The sequence below is a fragment of the Equus asinus genome, chromosome 13, assembly GCF_041296235.1.
Source record: "Equus asinus isolate D_3611 breed Donkey chromosome 13, EquAss-T2T_v2, whole genome shotgun sequence".
Lineage (NCBI taxonomy): Eukaryota > Metazoa > Chordata > Mammalia > Perissodactyla > Equidae > Equus > Equus asinus.
In genome coordinates this window covers 1,720,574-1,748,482 of record NC_091802.1, presented here as the reverse complement: position 1 = coordinate 1,748,482, position 27,909 = coordinate 1,720,574, and the positions used below count along the sequence as shown (strand labels likewise).

Genomic DNA, 27,909 nt, shown 5'->3' with positions numbered 1-27,909 from the left:
AGTGGGGCTTGACAAGCACTGCCGAGGGGACCTAGGGAAGGGTCACCAGAAGGTACTGGTAGGCAGGGACAGTGTCATTAAAGGATGTGTCTAGTCAGGTAAAATCTTCAAGGTGACTTCTCTCTAAGAGTACACAGTCAAAAATTTCAGTTGTCCAGCTGGGGGCTGGCCCCGTGGCCGAGTGGTTAAGTTCGCGCGCTCTGCTGCAGGCGGCCCAGTGTTTCATTGGTTCGAATCCTGGGCGCGGACATGGCACTGCTCATCAAACCACGCTGAGGCAGCGTCCCACATGCCACAACTAGAAGGACCCACAGCGAAGAATATGCAACTGTGTACTGGGGGGCTTTGGGGAGAAAAAGGAAAAAAATAAAATCTTTAAAAAAAAAAACAAATTTCAGTTGTCCAGAAAATAATAAACACACACTTTATAGCCCCTGAATGCATTATCATTTTACAGCTCAATATAATGACTGATGAGCATACTGATGATCTAGAAATATCAAGATGATGTGGGTGTTAAAAAGGCAGGAAAGCATGCAATACACTTAGAAAGATATTTCTATCACACACACAGTTAAAATGTTAAAAACAAAACATTTTTGAGATTTGTAGATAGAAGCCTTTTATCTGACAATATGCTTGTCCCCTGATTTTGCCCTAGTGACAAGCATTGTCTAATGTTAGTCTGCTTCATACAACTGTGTTTTAATAACATGCAGTTTATAGATAGTATAGATGGCATTTGTACCTTAATTTCAGAAGGTGATACAAATCTTTTTACTGTTTCAAAAATAATTACAAAAGAAAGAAGTACTTATTGAAAAAAATTCAAATCATACAGCATTGTGCAAAGCAAAAAGTGAAAGCAGCTTTGTCTTCTCATGTCATGCTGCGGATTGACCCAGTTAGTTTACTAGTAGTAGTCCTCGACTGATGAAAATGTGAGTTGATTGTGGTCTTTCACTGTGAAAGCAGTGTTGCAGTGGGGATCACTGTACATATATCCTCATGCACTTACACGAATGTGTAAAGTAATCTCAAAGAAATGCCTGACCGGCTCAGTGGTTTGGATTTTGATTTGAGACCTTTGGGCTGATTTGGGCATGATAGTTTTAATTTTTCTTAACCTTTATAAATCCAGGTGTAAGAAAGTAAAAAGGCATCCACAGAATGGGAGAAAATATTTGCAGATCATATTTCTGACAAGGGACTTGCATCCAGAATATACAAAGACTTCTTACAACTCAACAATAAGAAAACTAAACATTTAAAATGGGCAATGGATTTGAATAGACATTTCTCCAAAGAAGATATGCAAATGGCCAATAAGCACATAAAAAGATGCTCATCATCATTAGTTGTCAAGGAAATGTCAAAACCACAAAGTGTTACCAATTCACATCCACCAAGATGGCTAAAATTAAAGAGACAGCTAGTTATAACAAGTGTTGACAATGTGGAGAATTTGGAACCCTCATTATTATGAGTGGGATTGTAAAATGGTGCAGTCACTTTGGAAAACAGTTTGGAGTTCCTCAAAATGTTAAACATAGAGTTACCATATGACCCAGCAGTTCCACTCCTAGGAATATACCTAGGAGAAATGAAGACAAATATCCACACAAAAACATGTACACTAACGTTCATAGCAGCATTATTCATATGGCCAAAAGGTAGAGACACCCAAATGCCCATCAAATGAGGAATGAATCAACAAAATGTTGTATACCCATACAATGGAATATTATTCAACCATAAAATGGATTGAAGATACATGCTACAACTTGGATAAACCTTGAAAACATCTTTGAGTTAAAGAAGCCAGTCACAAAAGACCACATATTTTTGATGCCATTTATACGACATGTCCAGAATAGGCAAATCCATAGAGACATAACAGTAGAATAATGGTTGTGTGGAGCTGAGGGGAGGAGAGAATGGGGAGTGACTGCTAATGTGTTAGGGGTTTCTTTTTGGGGAGTGAAAATGTTCTGAAATTAGGTATTGGTAATAGTCGTACAACATGGGGAATATACCAAAATCCACTGAACTGTATACTTTAAAAGGGTAAATTTTATAATATGTGAATCATATCTCAGTAAAGATGTTATAAGAAATAATAGGACATTTGATATAAGTATTGTTTTTTAATTAAAGTGATGCACGTAGTCGATTGCTCTTTCCTGTTCAGCGTGCTCCCTTCACACTAAGCATTCTTCTCTTGCTCAGGCTATAACTACCCCTGCCATGGCGGTCAGTCATATCATGTTGGAATCGTATAAAAAGTATATTCTAGTTTCTTTGATATTACTTGGAAAAGTACAACAGCTACCGAAATATACGTCTCAAATTGTGGGTAGATTCATTAAGGTGAGTTTTTAAAATAAAACTAATTTCGTCAGTGACATGTTAAGTCCATAACTGTAACGATACCTAGTTCTGTAGCTTGATTTTATAGTGTTTTAGCTCTCCCAGCAGCTTCAACTTAGCAGACATTTATTAAATGTCTCTTGGGAGTCTGGGAGCTGCAGTTCCAGCAGAATTTCTAACTCCACCCCAGTCCTTACACCCTCTGATCACCCGATGGAGGTGGAGTGTTTCTCAGGAATCTGTTTTCACACTTTTGCTCTGGGTAATTATAGCTACAGATGTTTAAGCTATAAGGCTTGATTTTTTTCTTTTCCATTACAATTTAGTGAAAATACTGAAAAAGCAGTGCTGATTTGTTGAACTCTCTATTTGCCCAAGGGCTGGGAAATCTTACTAGAGCCCTGTTTGAAGACCACAAATTCTGCCCACTGAAGTTTTGTTTGTTTTCACTGAGGATCCAACTTTAGGACACATTAAAAAATAAATTAACTATTTTTTAAAAACTTTTTGAATTATATACTCATGGTTTAAAAAAATTGCGCAGTTCAGCTTATGAGGTCATGGTCAATTTGATAACCATTTTACCCTGTCTCTCCTTGTACAAAACTCAAAATTTCAGGATATCAGTTTGAAATCTTCCTGACGAGAAGATCTTTGTGCTGTCTTGTTGAAGATAGCCGAGCGTCCCTCCCCTAAGAGCCCTGTTGTGGCTCTGAGGGCTGTAGGCTTCCTGGTCCCAGGCAGGAGGGAAGGGAAGGTGGTTTGGCGAGGTTCCTTGAAGGCCGTGGGAGAGTGAGGGGCAGGGGAGGTTTAGCGTAGCCATTCTCAGATGATTTTGGAGAACTCTCTTGATTCCCTCAGGTGGCCCTCAAGCTGGCCTGTTTTAGAAGGAATGCTTTCATAAAGTGATGTCTTCATGACTCAAGGGCATCGTTCACAAGCATTAGTAGTTTATTCATGATATCATAAATGGTGAAAAGAACACAGACTGCAGAGTAGAGATACAGGTTTGAATCCAGTTTCTACCTGTGCTCCTTATGACCACTCACATTCTCTTGTACCTCTGCCACAATTTCTTAATATTTAAAATAGAAGATTTGTTGTTACTGCCATCGAGTTGATTCCAAGTCCCAGTGTCCCTGTGTACAGCAGAGTGGAACCCTGCCTGGTCTTTTTGCACCATCCTCTCACCTTCTGGCTCTATATCAGACAATGCTCCCATGCTATTGATAGGGTTTTCATGGCCAGTTTTTTCAGAAGTGGGTGGTTAGGTCCTTCTTCCTTCCTAGTCTGTCTTAGTCTGGAAGCTCTGCTGAAATTTGTCCATCAGGGTTGACCCTGCCGGTATTTGAAATACCGGTGGCATAGCTTTCAGCATCACAGCAACATGCAGCCACCACAGTGTGACAACGACAGATAGTGGTGTGGGTCCCTGACCAAGAAACAGACCCGGGCCGTGGCAGTGAGAGCACTGAATCTTAACCACTAGACCACTAGGGCTGGCTCCAAAAATAGCGGATAATATGTATAAAATGCCTAAAGTACCTCAGGCTCTTCGCAAGTCCTCAGCCACTGTTAGTTCTCTTGTCTTCCTCCTTCATATCAAATGGAGCAGATTGTCCCGTTGCATCTGGTGAGGTGTGGATGTGTGTGTGAGAGCATGAGAGAGAGTTGAGAAGGATGGAAATGTTGCCTGCTTTCTTCCCAAAGTAATTTATCAATAGAAAAAGAAAGAGCCACTGAGAAAAAAAGACACGTATGCCTTAACTAAATGCAGTGCACTTTCACCTGCTGTGCAATTATTTGCTCTATGCTACAAAGTTTTTTTGACAATAAATTACTCCAAAGGGAAATTCTATCCTTGGTCTTAAAAACTAGGCAATTTCTTTGGGTAAATTATGATTTGTTAGGTAATAATAAAGGATGTTGAATGTACTTGCTCACAACACAGTGCTATGTTTTCTTTTGCTTCCTATACAGATTTGATTCCTTTAACGTTTTAATCTGATTTTTCCCCCACCTTCAAACCTTTAGCCTCTTAGCAATGCATACCATGAATTAGCACAAGTTTACTCAACCAATAATCCCTCAGAACTCCGCAACCTGGTGAACAAGCACAGTGAAACATTCACTCGTGATAACAACATGGGACTGGTGAAGCAATGCTTGTCTTCTCTTTATAAGAAGAATATTCAAAGGCTAACCAAGGTGAGGCATCTCCTGACTCCCCCGGGACCTCCCTCCCCTCTTTCCCTTCAGAGTGCTGAGAACGCAGGTGTAGGGATGAAGTGTGGCAGGATTTCTAAACTCGCAACTGATTTCTTAGAAAGAGTTTTGATTTATACCTTTTGGTCTTTTCAGGGCTAGAGCAGGGTATTTGAGAAGAGGAACAGGTGAAGAGGAAGACAGGTAGGAAATATGTCCACACTGGGAGGCAGAGAAAGGTAGCCTGAGAGAGGTAAACTGTTGTAAGGGCAGACGGGCTCATACCGGCACTGCAGACCTAAGTCCCTCGTGATCAGCCTTGGAACCTCTCAGGCTGTGCTGATCTCTGTTTGAACTTCGTGTGTGAACACAGTGCTACTCTGACATTACCGTTCAGGCCAGGGTTGAATGAGCCATGTGCAGTTGACTTGTAGGAGGTAAGCCAATTATATAATTTTTATTTTCAAAATGAAAATAACCTGACGGTTTTTGATTATAGAAAATATGTTTGTTAGCAAGTCTTCAAACAGTACAGAAAAGTATAACAGAAAAATGAAATCCTGTGTGAGCTAGGAAAGTGTATGCTGCAGGTGATAGGAAACTGACTGAGAACAGCTTAAACAAATAGAGGATGGTTTCTCTCTTCTGTTGGGAAGTAGTGTAGTCAGAGCTGGTGAAAACATGACGAGTCTGTCCTTGTGCATACCCTCTGCCCTGTGTCAGCAATGCGACAGTGGGGAAGAAGTGGAGGAGCAAGGATAGGGGATGTCTGTTGCTAGGTGACCTAGCAATGGCAGACGGCCACTGGAGGCTCCGGATGGAGGACAGGGAAAGGATGATGGATCTGACAATGTGGGAGCCTGGAGAAGCCAGAGAAGAAGAATGCTGAGTGAGGGATTGTCGTGGAGGCAGGCAGGCTCCTGCCGGAGAAAAAGAAGAAAGGTGAGGAGATGGCCACGGGACAAGAAAAGGAAACTCCTCGCAAATGCTCTAGAGAGAGAAACTGTAGTTTCCTGGCTAAGATAAGGAAATCAGCAGCAAATTTATAAAAAGTTAATTTGTAAGAGAAAAATGAAGAATGTAAATGAGAAAGCAACGCAAGAAAGATAAAAAAACAAATATAACCTGTCAGCCAGAGAAAAACCTACTTGACCCACAGGCAAAAAAGACCAGGATCTAAGAGATTCAGGGTAGCAAGCAGCCTAATTCTCCACAGAAAATTTTCTGTTGGTACAGGTAGTAACAGAACCACTCCAATTCCTGAGGTAAATTCAAGAGGTAGCCATTGAAAAACAGCTGCACCCCAGTTGTGACTAGTACTTGAGGTTTAGATAAAAGAATCAAAATGTTAACAAGGATGAAAGACGATGCATTTCAGAAAAGTGTTATATTGCAAAATGGCAAATAAATGTTAAATGAATAAGAATCTAAGAGATCTAGTAAGTAGATGTTTCTGCAAAAATCAGTTAACTATCTTGTGAAATAGTCAGCCACAGTGCGTCACTTTGGGATAGGTTGATAGCTTACGCTTTGAGAAGTCAGTATAGGAAAGTTCAGTTTTCTGTTTGGGATCAGATAAATCCAGAACAAGTTTGACCAGACAAATAGGAAGCTCCTCGAGGTGGTGAGTCCAGGCTTGGGGCAGTGGCTCCACTGTTCTCAGTGTCCTGGATCCTGTGTGTTCTGACTCATGGTGAAGTGAGGTCCACTGGGCTGGTAAGCACTGCCCAGGGGACCTAGGGGAGGGCCACCATAGCCGCTAGTGAGCAGGGACAGTGCCGTTAAAGGATGTGTCTAGTCAAAAGGGTAAATCTTTGATGTGGCTGTTATTCTTTTTGGCCTCACATCCTAGTGTCGGAATAATGGTGGCGAGGAGGGGTGGGGGGGCCGGGCGGGAATCAAAGGATTTTCTAGCCACTTTAGTCTCTTTCTTGTTCAAAAGTCAGAAAATCAAAAGCTTTTCAGGAAGTCTTAATGGGTACACTGTGCATCAGTGTTGGTGACGGGAACTGTGTCCCATGGCAGTGCTGGCTGGAAGGCTCCTAGAGATAAGGGATTATCACATGGGGGTAAATCCGCCATGCCGTATTAACGTTTTGGTGGAGATTTTTCTAGACTCCTCGTGCTTCTCTGTCTCTTCCCTATATGTATGTGTAGACACTCCCAATTAAATGTGATTGGGATCATGTTCTGCATGCTATTCTGTACCCTGCCTTTTTTGTTCAGTATGTCTTAAAACTCTTTCCTTGGCAACATAAGCCTGTACACAGTTGCCCTACATAGTAGTCTGTTGTACAGATGGATGAGAATTTGTTCACCCAGACCTCTACTGATGGACATTCAGGTAGAAGTTTCTGTTTATCTTGAAATAGGAAAAATGATGGTTCTATGAATTTAGAATGTTCACTTTTGCGTCCTCATTTGTGTTAAAGTACTTATGTACTTCTTTAAATTAACAGTTTCATCTTCTTGGGTGCTACTCTCTGAACTGAAGTATATAGATTTTTTGATCATTGGCTTATCAAGAATTTTCAAGACTAGAGTTTTAACATGCCATGCTTTGAAAATGCTGTTGTAAATATTGCCAGCTTTTCTTTCAAAAAAAGCTTTTTCAATTTGTTCCTGAAAGGGGGCATTTTCATCAAGTTTCAAGCAGAGCAGTGGTAAACACTGGCTTCCTTCTAACACCCCAATTTGTTTTCACATTTTAGCTTTGAATTGTGAAGGATGCATTTAATATTTTCAACTTTATTTTATTTAATAAGTAAGACATTCATAATACAAAATGCAAAATATACAAAATTCTGTCTAGCTCCCGTATACCAGCCACCCTTTTTCTTTCCTCAGAGCCCACCATTACCAGTTTCTTGAGTATCATTCTAGAAATTGTCTAAGCACATATAAGCACATGCACACTCCCTCACACATGTATACACATTCTTTCCCTTTCTCTTACACAGATGTTAGTATGCCATATACACTATTCTGCATCCTCCTTTTTTATATTTAATAATATAGGTATCTTGGATTCTTTTTCAGTTCATAAAAGCTGTCCTCCCTTTATAGATTTTGTACAACTACATAGTAGTGTGTTTATATGATTGCACTGTACTGTACTTAAAAAGTCCTCTGTGGGTGGTCATTTAGGCAGTTCCAGTCCATTGCTCTCACAAACAGTGCTGCAGTGAATGACCTTGCATGCATGTCATTTCAGACATAGAGGAAAGTATGTGCAAGGACATACCTAGAAGTCATTACTTCTCTAGAAAATTGATGACTGAAACCACTGGGTTCATCAATTTCAAGTCATCTCCACAACAAAACAATTATTCTGTACAATGATGGAAAGCAAATTTTTAATGATTCAGTAGTGCTCTGTACACCTTTAATAAAATTTTTCCTCCCTCGTTTCTAGCTGTGATTAATTCCACTTCTGAATTTCAGACCTTTTTAACACTATCTTTACAAGATATGGCAAGTCGTGTGCAGTTATCTGGACCTCAGGAGGCAGAAAAATATGTCCTACACATGGTGAGTGTGTTTTCATTTTTTAAAAGTTAACTAGGGGATTTTTATCCTTGTAAAAGTAACAGATGTTCATTATGGAAAATACAAAACAGAAAATGCAGGACGTCCAAAGTCAACCACTGTGGACCTTTTGGTTTATTTCATTACAGGCTGTAGCGCTTTCCAGTCATATGTGCTCATGTGATACACTCAGTGTGTCCTATTTGTGCTCCTGATTTACATTTTCATTCTCAGAGTTTTTGTAAACATCATTTAAAACACTCGTGAAATATATCAGATATACAGAGAGGCTTAAAACAGTGCTCTTGCTGTGGTGGTCCGTGATAGGTCACGAACTTGTGCCCGTATACAATTCAGGACACTGCCGCCTGCACCGAGAAAGCCTTGTTCAGCTAGGCAGGGTGCTTAGTGACATCGTTGGTTGCAGTCTGACTTGAGCCTGTAACTCCTCACCGACCACGTCAGTCCATGACTACACTCAGTGAAGTGGTGACATAAAGGGTGCTGGACCAGGCACCCACGTGCTCGCACCCAGCTTCAGAAATCAGTGTTACCAGTACAGCTGGCTCCCTTGTTCATCACTTCCCAGTTGCATGTCCCCACTCCCCAAATTTGGATAAGCATCATTTAAATGACTATATGGTAACCCAGGTTGACATAGCGTAACCTACCTGCTTAGTCATTTACATAAATGCGTGGCTCTGATCTGATCCAGCAAAGCAAACCTGCATCCTTAGCCCAAGGCGCATCTTATGTGTAGAAAGTTAGCGTTTACAGTTTTCTGCTAGTGATCCCCCCTCTGATTTCAGGAGCACTACTATATCAGGATTAGGAATAATAAAACTGGTTTCCATTGTGATAACGGAGTATTTTATTTCCACAGTTCAACTTACAAATGTTTTGAGTTTTTTTTTCCTTCAGCCTAACCCTCAAAACACACACACACATCCCAGACAAACAAAACCTGTCCTACTCAACCGACCTTGGAGTGCCTGCTCAGAGCACCTTGCTAACCCCACAGGGGTTACCCAGAGTGAGGAAGCTGCAGTCTCCCCCAGGGAACCCACTCTTTAGTGATGGGTAAGAAGAGCTGTGAGTGGTTATGACACCAGCCAGGACACATGAGCTAGTGAAATGCTTTGAGGGGTCAAAGGAGGGGGATGGGTTTTGAATACTGCATGACAAACCCTGACAGGCTGTGGATCAACTGGGGGTGTTTTGTTTGCCAGGGGACATTTGACAATATCTGAAGACGTTTTTGGTTGTCACAGCTAAAGATACTACTTATCGAGTGGGTAGAGGCCAGGATTATTGCTAAACATCCTACAACACAGAAGACAGCCCCACAACAAAGAATTATCTGGCCCAAAACGTCGATACTGCCAAGCTTGAGAACTCCTGCCCAAGAGTGTAAGGTCTATGAGGGCAGTGATTTTTTTTTTAATTTCTTGTTATGGCTTTATTTTTTTAGAGCAGTTTGAGGTTCATAGCAAAATTGGAGAGAAGGTACGGAGATTTCCCATGTACCCCCTGTCCCCACACATACATACATACCCTCCCGCATCATCAACATCCCTCACCAGAGCGGTACATTTGTTACAATTGATGAACCTGCACTGACACATCATCACTCAAAATCCATAATTTATATTAGGGTTCACTCTTGGTGGTGTACATTTTATGGGTTTGAACAAATGTATGATGCCATGTATCCATCATTACCGTATCATACTGAGTATTTTCACTACCCTAAAAATCCTCTGTGCTCTGCCTTCTCATCCCACCCCTGGTAACCACTCATCTTTTTACTGTCTCCATAGTTTTTCTTTTTGTAGAATGTGATATAGTTGGAATCATACAGTGCGTAGCCTTTTCAGATTGGCTTCTTTTACTTAGTCATATGCATTTAAGGTTCCTCCATGTCTTTTCATGGCTTGATAGCTCATCTGTTTTTAGCACTGAATAATATTCCTTTGCCTGAATGTAACATAGTTTATCCATTCACCTACTGAAGGACATCTTGATTGCTTCCAAATTTGGGGATTATGAATAAAGCTGCTTTAAACATCTGTGTGCAGGTTTTTGCGTGGGCATAAGTTTTCAGCTCCATTGGGTAAATACGAAGGAGTGTGATTGCTGGATCACATGGAAAGAGTATGTTTAGTTTTGTAAGAAACTGCCAAGCTGTCTTCCAAAGTGGCTGTACTATTTTGCATCCCCACCAGCAATGAATGAGAGTTCCTCTTGCTCCACATCCTCACCAGCATTTGATATTGTCAGCATTCCGAATTTTAACCATTCTAACAGGTGTATAGTGGTATCTCATTGTTTTAATTTGCATTTCCCTGATGATAGGCAGTGTGGAGTATCTTTTCATAGGCTTATTTGCCATCTGTCTTTCTTCTTTGGTGAGGTATCTGTTCAGGTCTTTGGCCCATTTTTTAATCTGTTTTCTTACTGTTGAGTTTTAAGGGTTTTTGGTATATTTTGGATAACAGTTTTTGTCAGATGTGTCGTTTGTAAGTATTTTCTCCCAGTTTGTGGCTTGTCTTCTGAAGTTTTTGATTTTTTTTTGGTGAGGAAGATTGGCCCTGCACTAACATCTGTTGCCAGTCTTCTTCTTTTTACCTAAGGAAGATTGGCCCTGAGCTAACATCTATGCCAGTCTTCCTCTATTTTGTATGTGGGACAACGCCACAGCATGGCTTGATGAGTGGTGTGTAGGTCTGCACCTGGGATACGAACCTGCAAAGCCCAGGTCACTAAAGCAGAGCACACAAACTTAACCACTATGCCACTGGGCTGGGCCCTGAAGTTTTTAATTTTAATGAAGTCCAGCTTATCAGTTATTTCTTTTATGGATTGTGTCTTTGGTGTTGCATCTAAAAAAGTCATTGTCATACCTGTGGTCGTCTATGTTTTCTCCTACATTATCTTCTAGGAGTTTTATAATTTTGTGTTTTACATTTAGGTCTGTGATTCATTTGGGTTAATTTTTGTGAAAGGTGTAAGGTCTGTGTCTAAATTCACTTTTTTGCGTATGGATATCCAGTTGTTTCAGCACCATTTGTTGAAAAGACTGTCTTTGCTCCATTTTATTGCCATTGCTCCTTTATCAAAAATCTCTTGATTATACTTGTATGGGTTTATTTCTGGGCTCTCTTTTCTGTTCCATTGATGTAGTTGTCTGCTTTTTTTGCCAATACCGCACTCTCTTGATTACTGTAGTTTGAATAAGTCCTAAAGTCAGGTAGTGTCAGTTCTAACTTTTTCTTCTCTAACACTGTGTTGGCTGTTCTGGGTCTTTTGCCTCTCTATATAAATTTTAGAATCAGTTTGTCAATATTCATAAAATAACTTGCTGGGATTTTGACTGAGATTGTGTTGAATCTATAGATCAAGTAGGGAAAAACTGACATCTTGATAATATGGAGGCTTCCTATCCATGAATATGAATATCTCTCAGTTTATTTAGTTCCTCTTTGATTTCCTTTATCAGAGTTTTGTAGTTTTCCTCCTGCAGATCTTGTACATATTTTGTTAGCTTTAGTCCTAAGTATTTTATTTTAGGGTAGGATGCTAATGTAAACGGTATTCTGTCTTTAATTTGAAATTCCACTCATTCATTGTTGGTATATAGGAAAGTGATTGACTTTTGTACATTAATCTTGTATCCTCCAACCCTCTTATAATTGCTTATTAGTTCCAGGAGGATTTTTGTGGATACTTTCAGATTTTATATGTAGTCTGTAGATGATTGTGTCATCTGTGAATAAAGACAGTTTTATTTCTTCATCCTAATCTGTATACCTTTTATTTCCTTTTTTTTGTCTCAATTGCATTAGCTAGAACTTCCAGTATGATGCTGAAAAGGAGTGGTGCATCCTTGTCTAGTTTCTGATCTTTGTAGGAAAGCTTTGAGTTTCTCACCATTAAGTATGATGTTAGCTATAGTTTTTTTGTAGATATTCTTTGTCAAGTTGAGGAAGTTTCCGTCTGTTCCTAGTTTACTGAGAGTTTTTATCATGAATGGATTTTGGATTTCATGAAATGCTTTTTCTGCATCCATTGATATGATCATGGTCTTTTTTAGTCTGCTGATGTGGTGAATTACATTCATTGATTCAAATGTTCAACCAGGCTTGCACACCTGAGATAAATCCCACTTGGCGTGGTGTATAATTCTTTTTATACATTGTTGGATTTGCATGTGTTTTGTTGAGGATTTTTGCATCGATGTTCATCACAGGTATTGGTCTGCAGTTTTCTTTTCTTGCAATGTCTTTGTCTGGTTTTGGCATTGGGGTGATGCTGGCCTCATAGTTAGGAAGTATTCCCTCTCCTTCCGTCCTCTGAAAGAGATTTAGAGACTGGTATAATTTCTTCCTTACTTGTTTGGTAGCATTCACCAGGAACCCTCTGGGCCTGTTGGTTTTCATTTCAGAAGGTTGTTAATTATTGACTCAAGTTCTTTCATAGATATAGGCCTGTTTGGGTTGTATGTTAGGGATTTTTTAAATGAACATTTTATTGAAGTACAACCTACATGGAGAAAAGTGCACTTAAGTGTGTAGCTAGGTACGTTTTCACAGAATGAGGACATCTGTGCGACCAACAGCTAGATCGAGAGTCAGAATATTACCAGCGCCCTAGAAACATCTCTCATGCCTGCTTCCAGCCCTGCTCCTGGCTAGAAAGGTTGTCATCCTGACTTCTAACATCCTATTCCAGTTGTGTTTGTTTTTGAGCTTTATATAAAAGAAAACATACAGCATATACTTTTTTGGGTCTGGCTTTTTTCCCCTCAACATTATGAGTTTGTACATGATGTCATATGTAGTTTTAGTTCACTCATTTTCAGGGCTACGATGTTCCACTGTATGAGTATACCTTTCCATTCTGACTAGATTGACATTTGGGTTGTTTCTAGTTCTAGTTATTACAAAAAAGTGCTGCTGTGGTGAACTTAGGTTTGCATTTCACTTGGGTATATTCCCATCCACTTTTTAAAGAGGCAACTGTCTGTGATCACATAGTCAGTTAATTATGCATTCTATTTAATATGTGTTGGGCTGGTTGCTGTTTCATTAAATAGCTTCTATCCCTTCCAAGGCTAGAAAGGAGTAGGCCAGTTTATGCAGCTCAGTCCCACTGTAACAAATGAACTAATTGTTGTCACCCTGTGGAGCAGTTTGTTTGGAATAACATTACCTGTTTGGGACTTTTATTGGCTTCTTAATTTTAACTTTCATGGACAGGACTATAGCTATTTGGCTATGAGGATCAATCAAATAAATCTCCAGTCATTGATGCAAGAAAAGCACATAGACCTTGAAACTACTGTGGAATCAGCATTGGAAGAGAAGTTTTCTTGAAGGATCAGAAGATAATTTCTACTGGGGTGAAACAAAAATGTGTTAGGGTTTTGGTTGGAGTGACGTCAGCATCAAGGTGGAGTGAGCTCTTCCTTAGTCTCTCCCCTCTAAGATACCACGAAAAGGACATTCATAAACCAACAGAAGACATTGACACGACACAATACATGTCTGAGAGATCCACACAGCCATATGTCTGAAGGTGGGGGTGCTGGACCTCCCTGGAAGGCAGTAGAAGGAGGTAAAGGGATCACCTCTCCCTCCCACGTGGCAGCAATCTAGGGGCTGGACCTCACGGCAGCCAGCGCATGATCCTTAGAGGAGAAGGGAGAGAAGGCAGCACTCCACGGGATCACTTGTGCTTTGGAGTTACCTCCCAGCCTGTGGGAACGCCCACACTGAGGCGTCTAAGCAATTGCAGGGGCATCTGCACCAAGTTGGGCAGAAAGTGAGTGCAGAGCCAGGGCACGTGGGATCGTGCACAGGAAAGTGCCCCCCTCCCCGCCAGCACACCAGCTCAGCCCAATGGCCTGAGCAAGGGACCCCCACCAGAGCACTTGTGCATATGTTTGTAAAGCAGCAGTGGTGAGCAGGAAAATGCAGATGGGCCCTGTCAGCATAGCTTCCAGAGGACATGCACAGCTACCAGAGATCAGGGCAGGCTCAGAATACACAGTTCCTGCCCGCCTCCTAGTGGCAGCAGGTGGAATCTGCGCTCAGATACTACCACGATGTGACAGTGCAAGTCCACCCCAGCAAATCCCATGAAGGGGTATATTAACACTCCTGACCAGAAGAAAAATGACAAGCATCCAGAAATCAATCCTGAAGGCACAGAAATTTACAATCTAAATGGCACAGAATTCAAAATAGCTATCATAAAAACACTCAAGTAATTACAAGAAAACTCAAAAAGTTCAATGAAGTCAGGAATAAAATTAATGAACAGATGGAATTCTTCACAAAAGAGATTGAAACTATACAGAAAAACCAATCAGAAATGTTGGAGATGAAGAAAACAATGAATGAGATAAAGAACAATCTAGAGTCCTTATATAACCGAGCTGATATTATGGAGGATATAATTAGCAATTTAGAGGACAGAAATAGAGAAATGCTTCAGATAGAGGAGGAGGGAGAACTAAGACTAAAAAGGAATGAAGAAATCCTGTGAGAAATATCCAACTCAATTAGGAAGTGCAACATAAAGATTACACGTATTCCAGAAGAAGAGAGGGAGAAAGGAGCAGAGAGCTTGTTCAAAGAAATAAGAGCTGAGAACTTCCCAATCCTGGGGAAGGAGCTGGAATTACAAGTACATGAAGTTAAGAGAACTCTTAATTACATCAATGCAAAAAGACCTTCTCTAAGGCATATATTAGTAAAACTGGCAAAAGTCAATGACAGAGAAAAAATGTTAAGGGCAAACAAGGCAGAAGAAAATAATCTACAAAGGAACCCCTATCAGGCTTTCAGTAGATTTCTCAGCAGAAACCTTAGAGGCTAGGACACAGTGGAATGATATATTCAAAATTTTGAAAGACAGAAACTTTCAGCCAAGAATACTCCATACGGCGAAAATATCCTTCAAATATGATGGAGAAATAAAATCTTTCCCAGATAAACAAAAGCTGAGGGAGTTCATCACCACAAGATTCCCCACACAGACTCAAGATATGATCAGGAAGGCCTTCATACCTGGGGGGAAGAAAAAAAACAAGAAAGCATTTACAAAGCCTTGAGCAAGGAGATAAATAGGCAGACAAAATCAGAAAACTGCAGAACAGGTTAGCAAACAATTATAACATTAAAGATAAAGACAAGGAAACATCAAAAATAAATATAATCACTTCATTTTAACCACAAACTCGGAACACAAAATGGAACAAGTTGTGACAACAATAACTTAGTTTGGGAAGAGGAAAGGGATGGAACCTGTTTTGACTGAGGAAATAAGAGTCTATCAGAAAATGGACTATCTCATCTATGAGATCTTTTATACAAACCTCACAGTAACCACTAAACAAAAAATTAGAATAGAGACACAAATGATAAAGAGAAAACTGAGAAAACCATCATAGAGAACTACCAAACTGAATTGGCAGTCCAAAACACATGAGGCAAGAAACAAGGGAAATACAGAACAACTGGAAAACAAGTGATAAAATGGCAGCATTAAGCCCTTGTGTATCAATAATCAGGCTAAATGTGAATGGATTGACTTCTCCAATCAAAACACACAGAGTGGGGCCAGCCCAGTGGCATATCGGTTAAATTCGTGTGCTCTGCTTTGGGTGCCCAGGGTTTGCTGGTTTGAATCCTGGGCACAGACCTGTGCACCACTTATCAAGCCAGGCTGTGGCAGGTGTCCCACATGTAAATAGAGGAAGATGGGCACGGATGTTAGCTCAGGGACAATCTTCCTCAGCAAAAAGAGGAAGATTGACAATGGATGTTAGCTCAGGGCTAATCCTCCTCAGGAAAAAAGAAAAAAAGACACAGAGTTGCTGGATGAATTGAAAAACAAGACCCAATAATATGGTGCCTCCAGGACACACATCTCAGCTCTAAGGACAAACACAGGCTCAGAGTGAAGGGATGGAAGATGATACTCCAAGCTAATGGCAAACAAAAGAAAGCAAGAGTTGCCATACTTACATCAGACAAAGTAGACTTCAAGATAAAAAAGGCAATGAGTGACAAAGAGGGGCAGTATATAATGATAAAAGGGACACTCCACCAAGAGGATATAACACAGATAAATACATATGCACCTAACACAGGAGCACCAAAGTACATAAAGCAACTATTAACAGACCTAAAAGGAGTTACTAACACCAACACAACAATAGTAGGGGACCTCAACACCCCACTTACATCAATGGACAGGTCATCCAGACAGAAAGTCAACAGGGAAACAGTGGAATTAGATGAAAAGCTGGACCAGGTGGACTTAATAGACATAGAACACTGCATCCAAAGACGGCAGACACATTCTTGTCAAGGGCACGTGGAGCACTCTGAAGGACAGACCACATGCTGGGAAACAAGGCAAGCCTCAATAAATTGAAGAAGACTGAAATCATCTTTTCCAACCATAATGCTATGAAACTAGAAATCAACTATAAGAAAAAAGCTGGGAAAGTGACAAATACGTGGAGACTAAACAACATGCTACCGAACAACCAATGGATCATTGAGGAAATTAAAGGAGAAATCAAAAAATGTCTGGAGACAAATGAAAATACATCACACCATCTCATATGGGATGTGGGAAAAGTGGTCCTAAGAGGGAAATGCATAGCAATACAGGTCTACCTTAACAAACAAGAAAAATCTCAAAGAAGCAATCTTAAACTACACCTAACAGAACCAGAAAAAGAAGCACAAACAAGCCAAAGTCAGCAGAAGGAGGGAAATAATAAAAATTAGAGCAGAAAAAAATGAAATTTAAACCAAAGAAATAGTAGAAAGGATCAATGAAACTAAGAGCTGGTTCTTTGAGAAGACAAATAAAACTGACAGACCCTTAGCCAGACTCACTAAGAAAAAAAGAGAGGGCTCAATAAATAAAATTAGTACTGAAAGAGGAGAAATTACAATGATACCACAGAAATATAGAGGATTATAAGAGAATACTATGAAAAACTATATGCCAACAAATTGGACAATCTGGAAGAAATGGATAAATTCTTAGACTCATACAACCTCCCAAAACTGAATCAAGAAGAAACAGAGAATCTGAACAGACCAATCACAAGTACAGAGACTGAAACAGTAATCAAAAACCTCCCAGAAAACAAAAGTCCAGGACCAGATGGCTTCTCTGGAGAATTCTACCAAACATTCAAAGAAAGAAGATTTAATACCTCTCCTTCTCAAACTATTCCAAAACATTGAAGAAGATGGAATACTTCCTAACACATTTTACGAGGCCAACATCACCCTGATCCCAAAGCCAGATAAGGACAACACAAAGAAGGAAAATTACAGACCAATATTGTTGATGAACATAGATGCAAAAATTCTCAACAAAATGTTGGCAAACCAAATACAGCAATACATTAAAAGGATCATACACCATAATCAAGTGGGATTTAAACTGAGGATACAGGGATGTTTCAACATCCGCAAATCAATCAATGTGCTACACCACATCAACAAAATGAGGAATAAAAATCACATGATCATCTCAATAGATGCAGAGAAAGCATTTGACAAGATCCAACAGCAATTTATGATAAAAACTCTCAATAAAATGGGTATAGAAGGAAAGTACTTCAACATAATAAAGGCCATATATGGCAAACCCACAGCCAATATCATACTCAATGGGGAAAAACTGAAAGCTATTCCTCTGAGAACAGGAACAAGACAAGAGTGTTCACTCTCACCACTCTTATTCAACATAGTACTAGAAATTTTAGTCAGAGCAATTAGGCAAGGAAAAGAAAGAAAAGGTATCCAAATTGGCTGTGAAGAAGTGAAACTTGCTGTTTGCAGATGACATGATTCTGTATATAGAAAATCCTAAAGAATCCATTGGAAAACTATTAGAAATAATCAACAACCACAGCAAAGTTGCAGGGTACAAAATCAACTTACAAAAATCAGTTGCATTTCTATGATAACGAACTAACAGAACTCAAGAATACAGTCCCATTTACAATCGTAACAAAAAGAATAAAATACCTAGGAATAAATTTAACCAAGGAGATCAAAGACCTATACAATGAAAACAATAAGACATTATTGAAAGAAATCAATGATGACAGAGAGAAATGGAAAGATATTCCATGCACATGGATTGGAAGAATAAACATAGTTAAAATGTCCATGCTACCTAAAGCAATCTACAGATTCAATGCAATCCCAATCAGAATCCCAATGACATTCTCCATAGAAATAGAAATAAAATTCATATGGGGCAACAAAAGACCCCAAATAGCTAAAGCAATCCTGAGAAAGAAGAACAAAGCTGAGGCATCACAATCCCTGACTTCAAAATATATTACAAAGTTATAGTAATCAAAACAGCATGGTACTGGTACAAAAGCAGGCACACAGATCAATGGAACAGAACTGAAAGCCCAGAAATAAAACAACACATCTACAGACAGTTAATTTTCGACAAAGGAGCTAAGAACATACAATGGAGAAAGGAAAGTCTCTTCAATAAATGGTGTTGGGAAAACCGGAGAGCCACATGCAAAGTGAAAGTAGGCCATTATCTTTTGCCTTAAATAAAAATTAACTCAAAATAGATTAAAGACTTGAAGGTAAGATGTGAAACCGTAAACTGTTAGAAAATATAGGTAGTACACTCTTTGACATCGGTCTTAGAAGGATCTTTTCAAATATCATGTCTTCTCAGACAAGAGAAACCAAAGAAAAAATAAACAAATGAGACTTCATCAGACTAAAGAGCTTCTGTGAAGCAAAGGAAACCAGGAACAAAACAAAGAGACAACCCACCAACTGGGAGAAAATATTTGCAGATCATATATCCAACAATTCAAAGGGACTTATGCACCCCTATGTTCATTGCAGCACTGTTCACAATAGCCAAGACCTGGAGGCAACCCGTGTGCCCATTGACCAATGAATGGATAAAGAAGGTGTGGTATGTATACACAATGGAATAGTACTCAGCCATAAAAAAGACAAAATTGTCCTATTTGTGACAACATGGATGGACCTTGAGGGTATCATGTTAAGCAAAATAAGCCAGACAGAGAAAGACAAACACCATATGATTTCACTCGTGGAATATGAACAAACACGTGGACAAAGAGAACAGATTAGTGGTTACCAGAGGGAATGGGGTTGGAGGATGGGCATAAGGGGTAAACAGGTACATATATATGGTGACTGACAAATAATAATGTACAAGTGAAATTTCACAATATTATAAAATATTATGACCTCAATAAAAGTTTTTTTTTAATGTGTTAGGGTTTCACTTTTTAAAATGCAAGGGCAATGTAAATTACATCTCAGTGAAATTAATGTTTAAAGATGCAAGGGCACTTTGAAAGCGATATGTTAAGAGAAGCAAGATGCAGAAGACACACATCGTATGAGTCCGTTTCTATAAAATGTCCAGAACAGGCAAATGCACAGAGACAGAAAGGAGATTGGTGGTTGCCAAGGACTGAGAGGATGGGAGAATAGGGAATAACTGCTTAACAGGTTTAAGTGTGATGAAAATGTTTTTGAACTACGTAGAGGTGGTGTTTGCACATTGCAAATAGATTAAATGCCACTGAATTATTCACTTTAAAATGGTTAATTTATATTATATGAATTTTACCTCAATAAAAAAATGCAAGAGCAGGGATTTCTGTGTGTGTGTGTAAGTTTTGCACCCCTTAGCATCTATAATGGTGCTTAGCACATAGTAGATGTTCAAGAAATAGTTGTTGAATAAACATATGGTGCTTAAAAATACACATATGAATTTATTTACTTATTGCTCTCTGTGCTTTCCCCTGATTATACTGAGTCACTATAAATTCACTTAGTGCTCGGGTCTGAACTGCTTTTGTGATTTCTTTTTTTATAGATAGAAGATGGAGAAATTTTTGCAAGTATTAATCAGAAGGATGGTATGGTCAGTTTCCATGATAACCCTGAAAAATATAATAACCCTGCCATGCTTCATAACATTGACCAGGAGGTAAATATGAATGCTACCTTTTGATTTGTGTGTGTGAGAGGAAGATTAGCACTGAGCTGACATCTGTGCCAGTCTTCCTCTTTTTTGTATGTGGGATGCCACCTCAGCGTGGCTTGATGAGTGGTGGTAGGTCTGCACCCAGGCTCTGAACATGTGAACCCTGGGCCAGGCCCCGTTTTGATTTTTTCGATTGCTGTTTGAGATGCTGTGTTTGAAATACTGCCCCTATGCTCCAGGATAATTTTAGTTTTAAATATAGGTATTTCCCAACTAGTTTCTAGGAATATCTTAGTTTCTAGAAAGTTAATTTCAAAATGGGCTGCTTTAAAACTTCCAGATTGTGTGGTTATAAGTAAACGGTGGGTTAGACTTCCCATCTAGCTCACCAAAGCATACTTAACTCCTAAAACACTGAAGGGTCTTAAAATTGGCTCAATTTTATCCATACCCAACCGCCACTTATAATGCAGAGCCTTGTTTCTGTGGTAAGATGTATTCAGAGTTCCAGTCTGGGAGGTCAGAAAACATCTCTCTGTGTGAAGATGGGGGGTAAGCGGGTGGCTGGAGGGGGAGAGCTGCCCCACAGCTCTCTGTCAGGCAGCAGGTGTGGGCCACAAAGCGGGCGTGGAGGCACCTTCTGCGGTCCTGCTGCGCTGAGTGCCATGCTGGGCTCTGGCTGAGTTGGAAGTGTGTGGGCCGTTGGTATTTCTCACTTCTGATTGGGAAATAGATTGAACTGAACATTGAATCTGAGACCTAAAAGAAATGCAAAGTAGCATAGTATACTTCCACAGTCCCTTTTTTGCAATTCAAAATCAAAAATAAAACGCTGAAAACTGGAAGTTTTTTTGGTAACTCATTTGATGGCAAATATCACCTGAAATAATGTATAGTCTTTATTTGTCCCACTTAGTGTGAATATTTTTAGGTTTCACTGCAAAAGATATTAATGTTTGGTTATGGGCTGCTACCCTAGATCCTATTGGGATGTTAGGTAATATACAGTACTTGTACTGTATTAATTTTCTAAATTCAAAAAATTCTGATTCTAAAACCTATCCAGCCCCAGGGGTTTCAGATCAACAGACTGTGAAACTGTAGCGCCCATATTAATAGCTTAGGTTAAAAAGGGTGTAATTGACCCAAACCTGTTTACTAACCATCTTCAAACATGTCTATCACACAGATGCTGAAGTGCATAGAGTTGGATGAGCGGCTGAAGGCCATGGACCAGGAGATCACAGTGAACCCCCAGTTTGTGCAAAAGGTGATTAGGGTTCTGCTCATTAAGTAGACTTGGGCTGGATGGAGGAGGAGGGGTGTTCCCACATCAGGAATGTGAACTTGCTTTCAGGTTAAATGTTTAGTTGCCAGAAGTTTTTGAAAATCTTTATCACTGAGTTCACAGAGAGACTCACTGAGAGCCTCTTCAAACTACAGCCAGGAAGTGTGCTTAGGGGGTGCATAGGTGGCTCCTGGAATTGCCTCCTCTCCGTTGTACAACAGGGTGTCTGCCCTCTGGGAGGGATGGGTGTGCTTGTTTGGGGCTGGTCGGAAACCCTTGACAAGGGCAAATATAAATACACTGTCTTGCTGTCTCCTTTACAGAGCATGGGCTCACAAGAAGATGATTCAGGAAACAAACCATCTAGTTATTCTTGAAACTAACGTCCATCCTGAATTAAATGAAAGGAACTGTCACCTTGGCCAGTGGCAAGTGTCAGGAGGGCAGCAGGGAGGACCAAGCCTGTCTCACCTGGACGTTTAGAAATTACTTTTTATTTTGACATCTTCAGTCCTATGTGCTTTCAGAAAATCATTCTGTCTGCAAAGAAAGGAAAAAAATTTCAAACTTTAAAGTCTGTTGTGGATTTATTTATCCTCAGATTAATGTTGTTATTCATTAAATCTACCTTTTGTTTTAAATTACTTGAACATTGATGTGTCTTCTGTATCACTTTTTTTCCCTCAGAAAAGTTTTTAAAGAACACATTCATTATGAACAGAAACAGTTAGATTTTAGGAATTTGGGGAAAACTTGAATCTAAAGTTGGTATCAGTTGCCTTTAAAAACAAAAAGCTGGGAGAGTCCATAAGGCAGAAGCTAATTTTTTATAATTAGAATTAACATGCAATTTTAGTGACAGCACGAATTATGAATTAAAGAGGTGCTCTTTCTAATCTTTGGTGTGTGCTACACTCTTTTGTAGTCTTGAGAATGGCTTTTTTTTTTTTCTGACAAAGACTAGCCCTGACCTAACATCTGTGCCAGTCTTCCTCTATTTTGTATGTGGGTTACCACCACAACGTGGCTGACAAGTGATGTAGGTCTGCTCCTGGGATCCAAAACCCTGAACCTAGGCTGCCAGAGTGGAGCATACCAAACTTAGCCACTACGCCATGGGGCTGGCCATAAGAGAATGCTTTGTTTTCTTTTGTTGTGTTGTGAAGAAGATTCACCCTGAGCTAACATCTGTTGCCAATCCTCTTTTTTTTTTTTGCTTGAGCAAGATTAGCCCAGAGCTAACATCTGTGCCAGTCTTCCTCTACTTTGTATGTGGGACACCTCCACAGCATGGCTGAGGAGTGGTGTAGGTCTGCACCCAGGATCCAAACTTATAAACCCAGAAGAGGAGCACGTGGAACTTTAACCACTCGGCCAAGGGGCTGGCCCCCTGAGAATGGCTTTTTATAAGACAAATGCCCAACTTTGCTGCTTTTTCTTCTAGAAGCATTTTCAATTAAACTGCACAGCTGCATCTTAATTACGTTCAGAGTCCCTCCTCTACGGAACTCTGAAATGCATTTGACTAGGGTTTGCTGATTGAGCCCCAGAATGGTAAGAAGCCTTTATAAAATGGTCAGATTAAACTAGAATTTGGTCCTTAAAGGATGTTTCTCTCTCACCAGCAACATTCACTTTTTAAAAATGTGTCAACTTGGGTAGTCGATCACATTTTCATTATTTATAAAAAGGAAACTCTGACACTTCATGAGTCACAGTACAAAGTTGCCCCTGATAGAGAGGCCTTGCGGGCCATGTGGTCTATTGTGACAACTGCTCTGCTCTGCTGTAGGAAAGCAGCCTCAGGTGATGTGATATGTCACTGAGTGGCTGTGGCTGTTTTCCAGTGAAGTTGATATAAAAATAGGCAGAGGGCGGGATTTGACCCCTCATCTAAACCCTCAGATTCTCCAGGTCAAATTAGTACTGCTGTGGGCTGCACATTTTCACTTATGTCTATATATACCTGTACTTAAGATGGTGCCAGCCCCGGGGCCGAGTGGGTGAGTTCACACGCTCCGCTTCGGTAGCCCAGGGTTTCACCGGTTCGGATCCTGGGTGTGGACATGGCACTGCTCATCAAGCCATGCTGAGGCGGCGTCCCACATGCCACAACCAGAGGCACTCACAATTAGAGCATACAACTATGTACTGGGGGCCTTTGGGGAGAAGGAAAAAAAAAGAAGATTGGCAATAGTTGTTAGCTCAGGTGCCAATCTTTAAAAAAATAATATTTAATGGAAATGTTCCTTTTATCAGTGTAGCAAATTACGCTTTTCGAAAAAAAATTGGACAACTTCTGATTTACCTGGATCTGAATTAAAATCACTTCAGTGTGAGAATCCTAGTAGCTGCCGGTCACGGCTATTTCAAGAGTAACTCTCTTGTGGGCTTCTAATCAAGTGGACACTTAGTTTTTTCCCAAAATGGATTCACTAAAACACATTATTTTGAAACTTTGAACTCAAAAAGGGGTATGGTACTTAGGGCCTCATCCTAACATTTACAAACCACATGTCCTTGTCCCTCATGTCAGTGTTGGAAGAGGAGTGCTTGTTGTTATCTCTCAGCTTTACACCCATGTTTATGCATTCTTTCTGATTCTGGGGCTAGAAGTCTGCAAATCACTTTTTTTTTTTTTTTTTTGGTGAGGAAACTTGGCCCTGAGCTGACATCTGTGCCAGTCTTCCCTCTATTTTGTATGTGGGACGCCGCCACACAATGGGTTGATGAGCAGTGTGTAGGTTCATGCCTGAGATCCAAAAGCATGAACCCAACCACTAAGCCACCAGGCCAGCCCGTTTTTGTTTTTTTTGTTTTGTTTTTTGCCAGCAAGAGGCAGACTATAAGGCAAGGGAGGGAAGAGGGACAGGCTCCTTGCTCTCTGAGTCCTGTTGAAGAGTGAGACCCCAGCGACAGCCCTTCATGCTGGCGAGGAGGGCTCAGCAGCAGCCCTGAACCGCAGGTTGAGCGTTTCCCATGCTCCCAGAGTCAGCCTCATCGCCCTCCCTCAGAGACACGGGCCCCAAAAGGCAAGCCTCTCCCACTCCCCACACAGGTTGGGGACCCAGCCTCTTCCCTTTGTTCCCCCAGTCCTGAGGGTGCTATCTGCTTCCTGCAGTTACTACCTTGCTGAGACTTTTCCCTTCTCCAATATCTGGTTAATGGATCTATTAAATTCTTTGTTAAAGAGACTGGAGAGCGGTTTGTCTCTCCTGACAAGAGTTACATTTGAACATCTTATGGGATGGAGGAGATGCATGGCCTGGTTTGTTACTAAGAAGAGTGTGAGACTTGGCACATGCTGCTTCCGACAATATGTTGCCTGGCTCGGCCTGTGTCTCGTCTTGAGGACTCACCAGAATCCACCTGCTGAACAGTTAACACGGACTTAGCTGTTCCTTTGAGTTAATGCCCGGCAGCAAATTATTTTGTGAACATTTATGAATACCTGTAGCATTTTGATGGTGCCGAAGATGGCGAGTTTGTACCTAGGGAATTAGGGCAGTTTCTGAGGTCCGAGGTTCACTAGCGGACCTACCAGTTCTCTGAGGACTTCTCAAGGAAATCTCAAATATTAATAAACACTCTGGATTAATGAGAATAATTGCCCTCAGAATTCAGTACCGAATCACAGACGTGTTTTTATTCATATTCGTACAAGTGAACTGCCCAAAGGGACCATGTTTAACTTTTAATACACACTTTCTTAACTATGTATGCTTGGTCTGAGATCTCCAGCTTGGGATATACTGGTAAAAGGTATTCTTTAAAGAAACATCTGGTTGTATGTTTTTGAAATGGCAGTAGATGTTTTCCGAGCCAAAGAATGGTACTAATGCGCAATAAAGCAGCGGGATTTTGCTGCGCTGTAAGCCTGTATGGATGGTTCCTTCTTGACTTTGTTTAGTAAGTTGGAATCCCAAACAAAATTAGGTAATAGAACATTATCGTGAAAGATGCCAACTGGCCTTAGCAATACAATGATGCCTATGTAACCCAATGAGGAACAAATACTTTTACTTTTCTAGCAAACAATTTGGCAGAGGGGAAAGTCAAGTCTTAGGTTTTTAGGTGGGCTGAATTGTTGGTGTTCACTGGCAGACCAACGTTGTTCAAGTTCCCTCCTCCTTCTATGCCAGCGGTCAAGTTGTATACTAATTCTTTCTTGCTAAGTGCGTTTCAAAGATGCAGTTTTGGGTTTGTTAAGTTCTAAGTTTCTGGGTTGCAACCTGAAATGGTAGCCAATTTGTAGAAGAAAACATTGTTTGGACATAAGTCTGAGCAATTGCAAAGGAACCAGAGGAAATAAACGACTGTGTCAATCAGATATTTATGAATAGGAAAATGTGATGACTATGTTTTTTAGGCAGCTGAATGATTAAATGATAGTGAACAAAGATGAAATCCTATCTACCTCCTTTCTTGAAATCAAAAGTTGAGACCAGAGAACCTTAATTGCAAAATGCATTTAGTAAGCCTGGGTCCATAATGGACCATTAAAGTTTATTATGAGACTAAAAAGAAACCACTTGGTATTTAACAAGCAGCTATATTAGATTAAAACACAGAAAGCTCATCAAGAGAATTCTCATTCAGGGAGGGTGTTCATTTTTCTTTTGCTGAGAAAGATTTGCCCTGAACTAACCTCTTCCAATCTAGCCAATCTTCCTCTTTTTTTTTCCCCCTCCCCAAAGCCCCGGTACGTAGTCGTATATTCTAGTTCTAAGTCCTTCTAGTTCTTCTATGTGAGCCGCTGCCACAGCATGGCCACTGACATAAGAGAGGTGTGGTTCCACAAGTGGGAACCAAACCCGGGCCACCAAAGTGGAGCATGCTGAACTTTAACCACCACGTCATCAGAGCTAGCTCAGAGGGTTAATTTTTAAAAGCTTTCTGAAAGTGCTATGATAAAAAATGCTAAATTAACAATAGTGATTTTCTTTTTATTAAGAGAAAATATCAAGACTACTACTAGTTCTTGCCTTGCAACTGGCTGCACAGCTTATCTGCAGAGTTGACAGTCGAATAACCTAAAACCTCAAACTGACTTGCAGGTTGTGCATGAGTTCCACCTTCTGAAATATGGCCCATTATTTGCTGCCCTTCAGCAGCTGGGCAGATCCCCAAACTGCTAAATACGTCTGAAAACACAGGAACTGCTGTCTCGGCTGCTGGAAGAAAGGAAAGCTTAGATTATTAATTCTTTTTATAACAGAGAATCTATCATAGTACCCTTGAAACAATCAGATGTGATTAAAAATATGAGATCCAATTGCTTACAAATGAAAAATACCTCTTCTTCCTGAAACTGAAAACTGATTCAGGGACATGGTGGTTTGACTCAAAGATAAAGCCCAACTGTACTGTATAGCGAGGTGACAGCCTATGTTGGTGGGGGTACACCTAAAAACCTCCGCAAGAAATTTCACAGTGAGACTCGACTGTCCTTCACGTGGCTTCATGGTCTTGGCAACTGGTAACCCTGAACCGCTCTGTCAGTCTGGATGCTCAGCTGTCCACACCTATTCAACGAAGCCTCAGTTTAGTTGTAGGAAGGCAGACAAGCATCAAGAAATCTTTAATTCTGATTGATCCCATTTCAGTGATGGAAAAACGCGGCAGTAGTTGTCCAACGTTTTTGGGAACGTTTCATAAGATTCCTATTATGGGACAGAAGCTCTGAGTTTAGCATGGTATTTCAGTTGGTTGGGCATTGTTAGGTGTTATTGCCAGCTTCGCTTTTTCACTGACAATGTGGGGTACACTTTCTTACTTCTAAGATGTCTCTCACTTTTGTTGAATGTCCTTGAAAGTTTATACTCTGAGAGGGCCCAGTTTAATTAACCCTTGGTACAATTCACTGAGGCAAGGAATTGGCATCTAAGTTTATTTGAGAAAGTACCTCCAAAAGAAGCAGTTGGCTGAAGCCAGCAGTGCGGGTAAAGATATCAGTGACGTAAACAGAGTCAGCTGCAGTTGAATGCACACGGAGCTGTACTGAAAATGGCAATCCTCGAACAAACCTGCCTCCACTGTGACCTTTATTAGCCCATCATCATGGAAATAAGGATAATCCGAGCAAGGCAGCATCCTCCACCAACAAACTGAGGAAGTTAACCCTGGAATTAAAGTTACAAGATGGAGAAATAGATATTTTTTTGTTATCTTAAAACCTGACTATGTTAGTCAATGTTAGTTTCAAGACCACTTACCACTAGGAGAAAATGGAAAAAAACAAGATTACAAAAAAAAAAGGGAAAAGAAAAAAACAGTCTTTCTGTCTTCCTGATTGAAGCAATACAACATACATTGGATTAAAAAAATATTAATCTCCTTGTTAAATTAAAAGTTATGGTAACTAATTGAAAATTTTGGAAAGTTTCCTAAGTTCTTTGCTTATTAGTGGGGAAGTCGGTTAAGCAGACTGGTATTCAGAACCGCCGCTGTGGCCATTTTCAGGGTGA

At 40.3% G+C, this 27,909-nt stretch overlaps 1 protein-coding gene across 1 annotated transcript in view; it reads left to right on the top strand.

Moving 5' to 3' along the window:
• The window catches only part of COPS3 (COP9 signalosome subunit 3), a 34,625-nt gene extending 12,539 nt beyond the window's left edge, over nt 1-22,086 (top strand). Inside the window, exons 7-12 of the mRNA XM_014856351.3 lie at nt 2,230-2,370; nt 4,405-4,578; nt 8,020-8,106; nt 20,044-20,157; nt 21,344-21,424; nt 21,766-22,086. Coding sequence (XP_014711837.1) covers nt 2,230-2,370; nt 4,405-4,578; nt 8,020-8,106; nt 20,044-20,157; nt 21,344-21,424; nt 21,766-21,819 — 651 coding nt within the window. The 3' untranslated portion in view covers nt 21,820-22,086. The remainder of the gene's footprint in view (nt 1-2,229; nt 2,371-4,404; nt 4,579-8,019; nt 8,107-20,043; nt 20,158-21,343; nt 21,425-21,765) is intronic.
• Nucleotides 22,087-27,909: the final 5,823 nt, after the last annotated feature.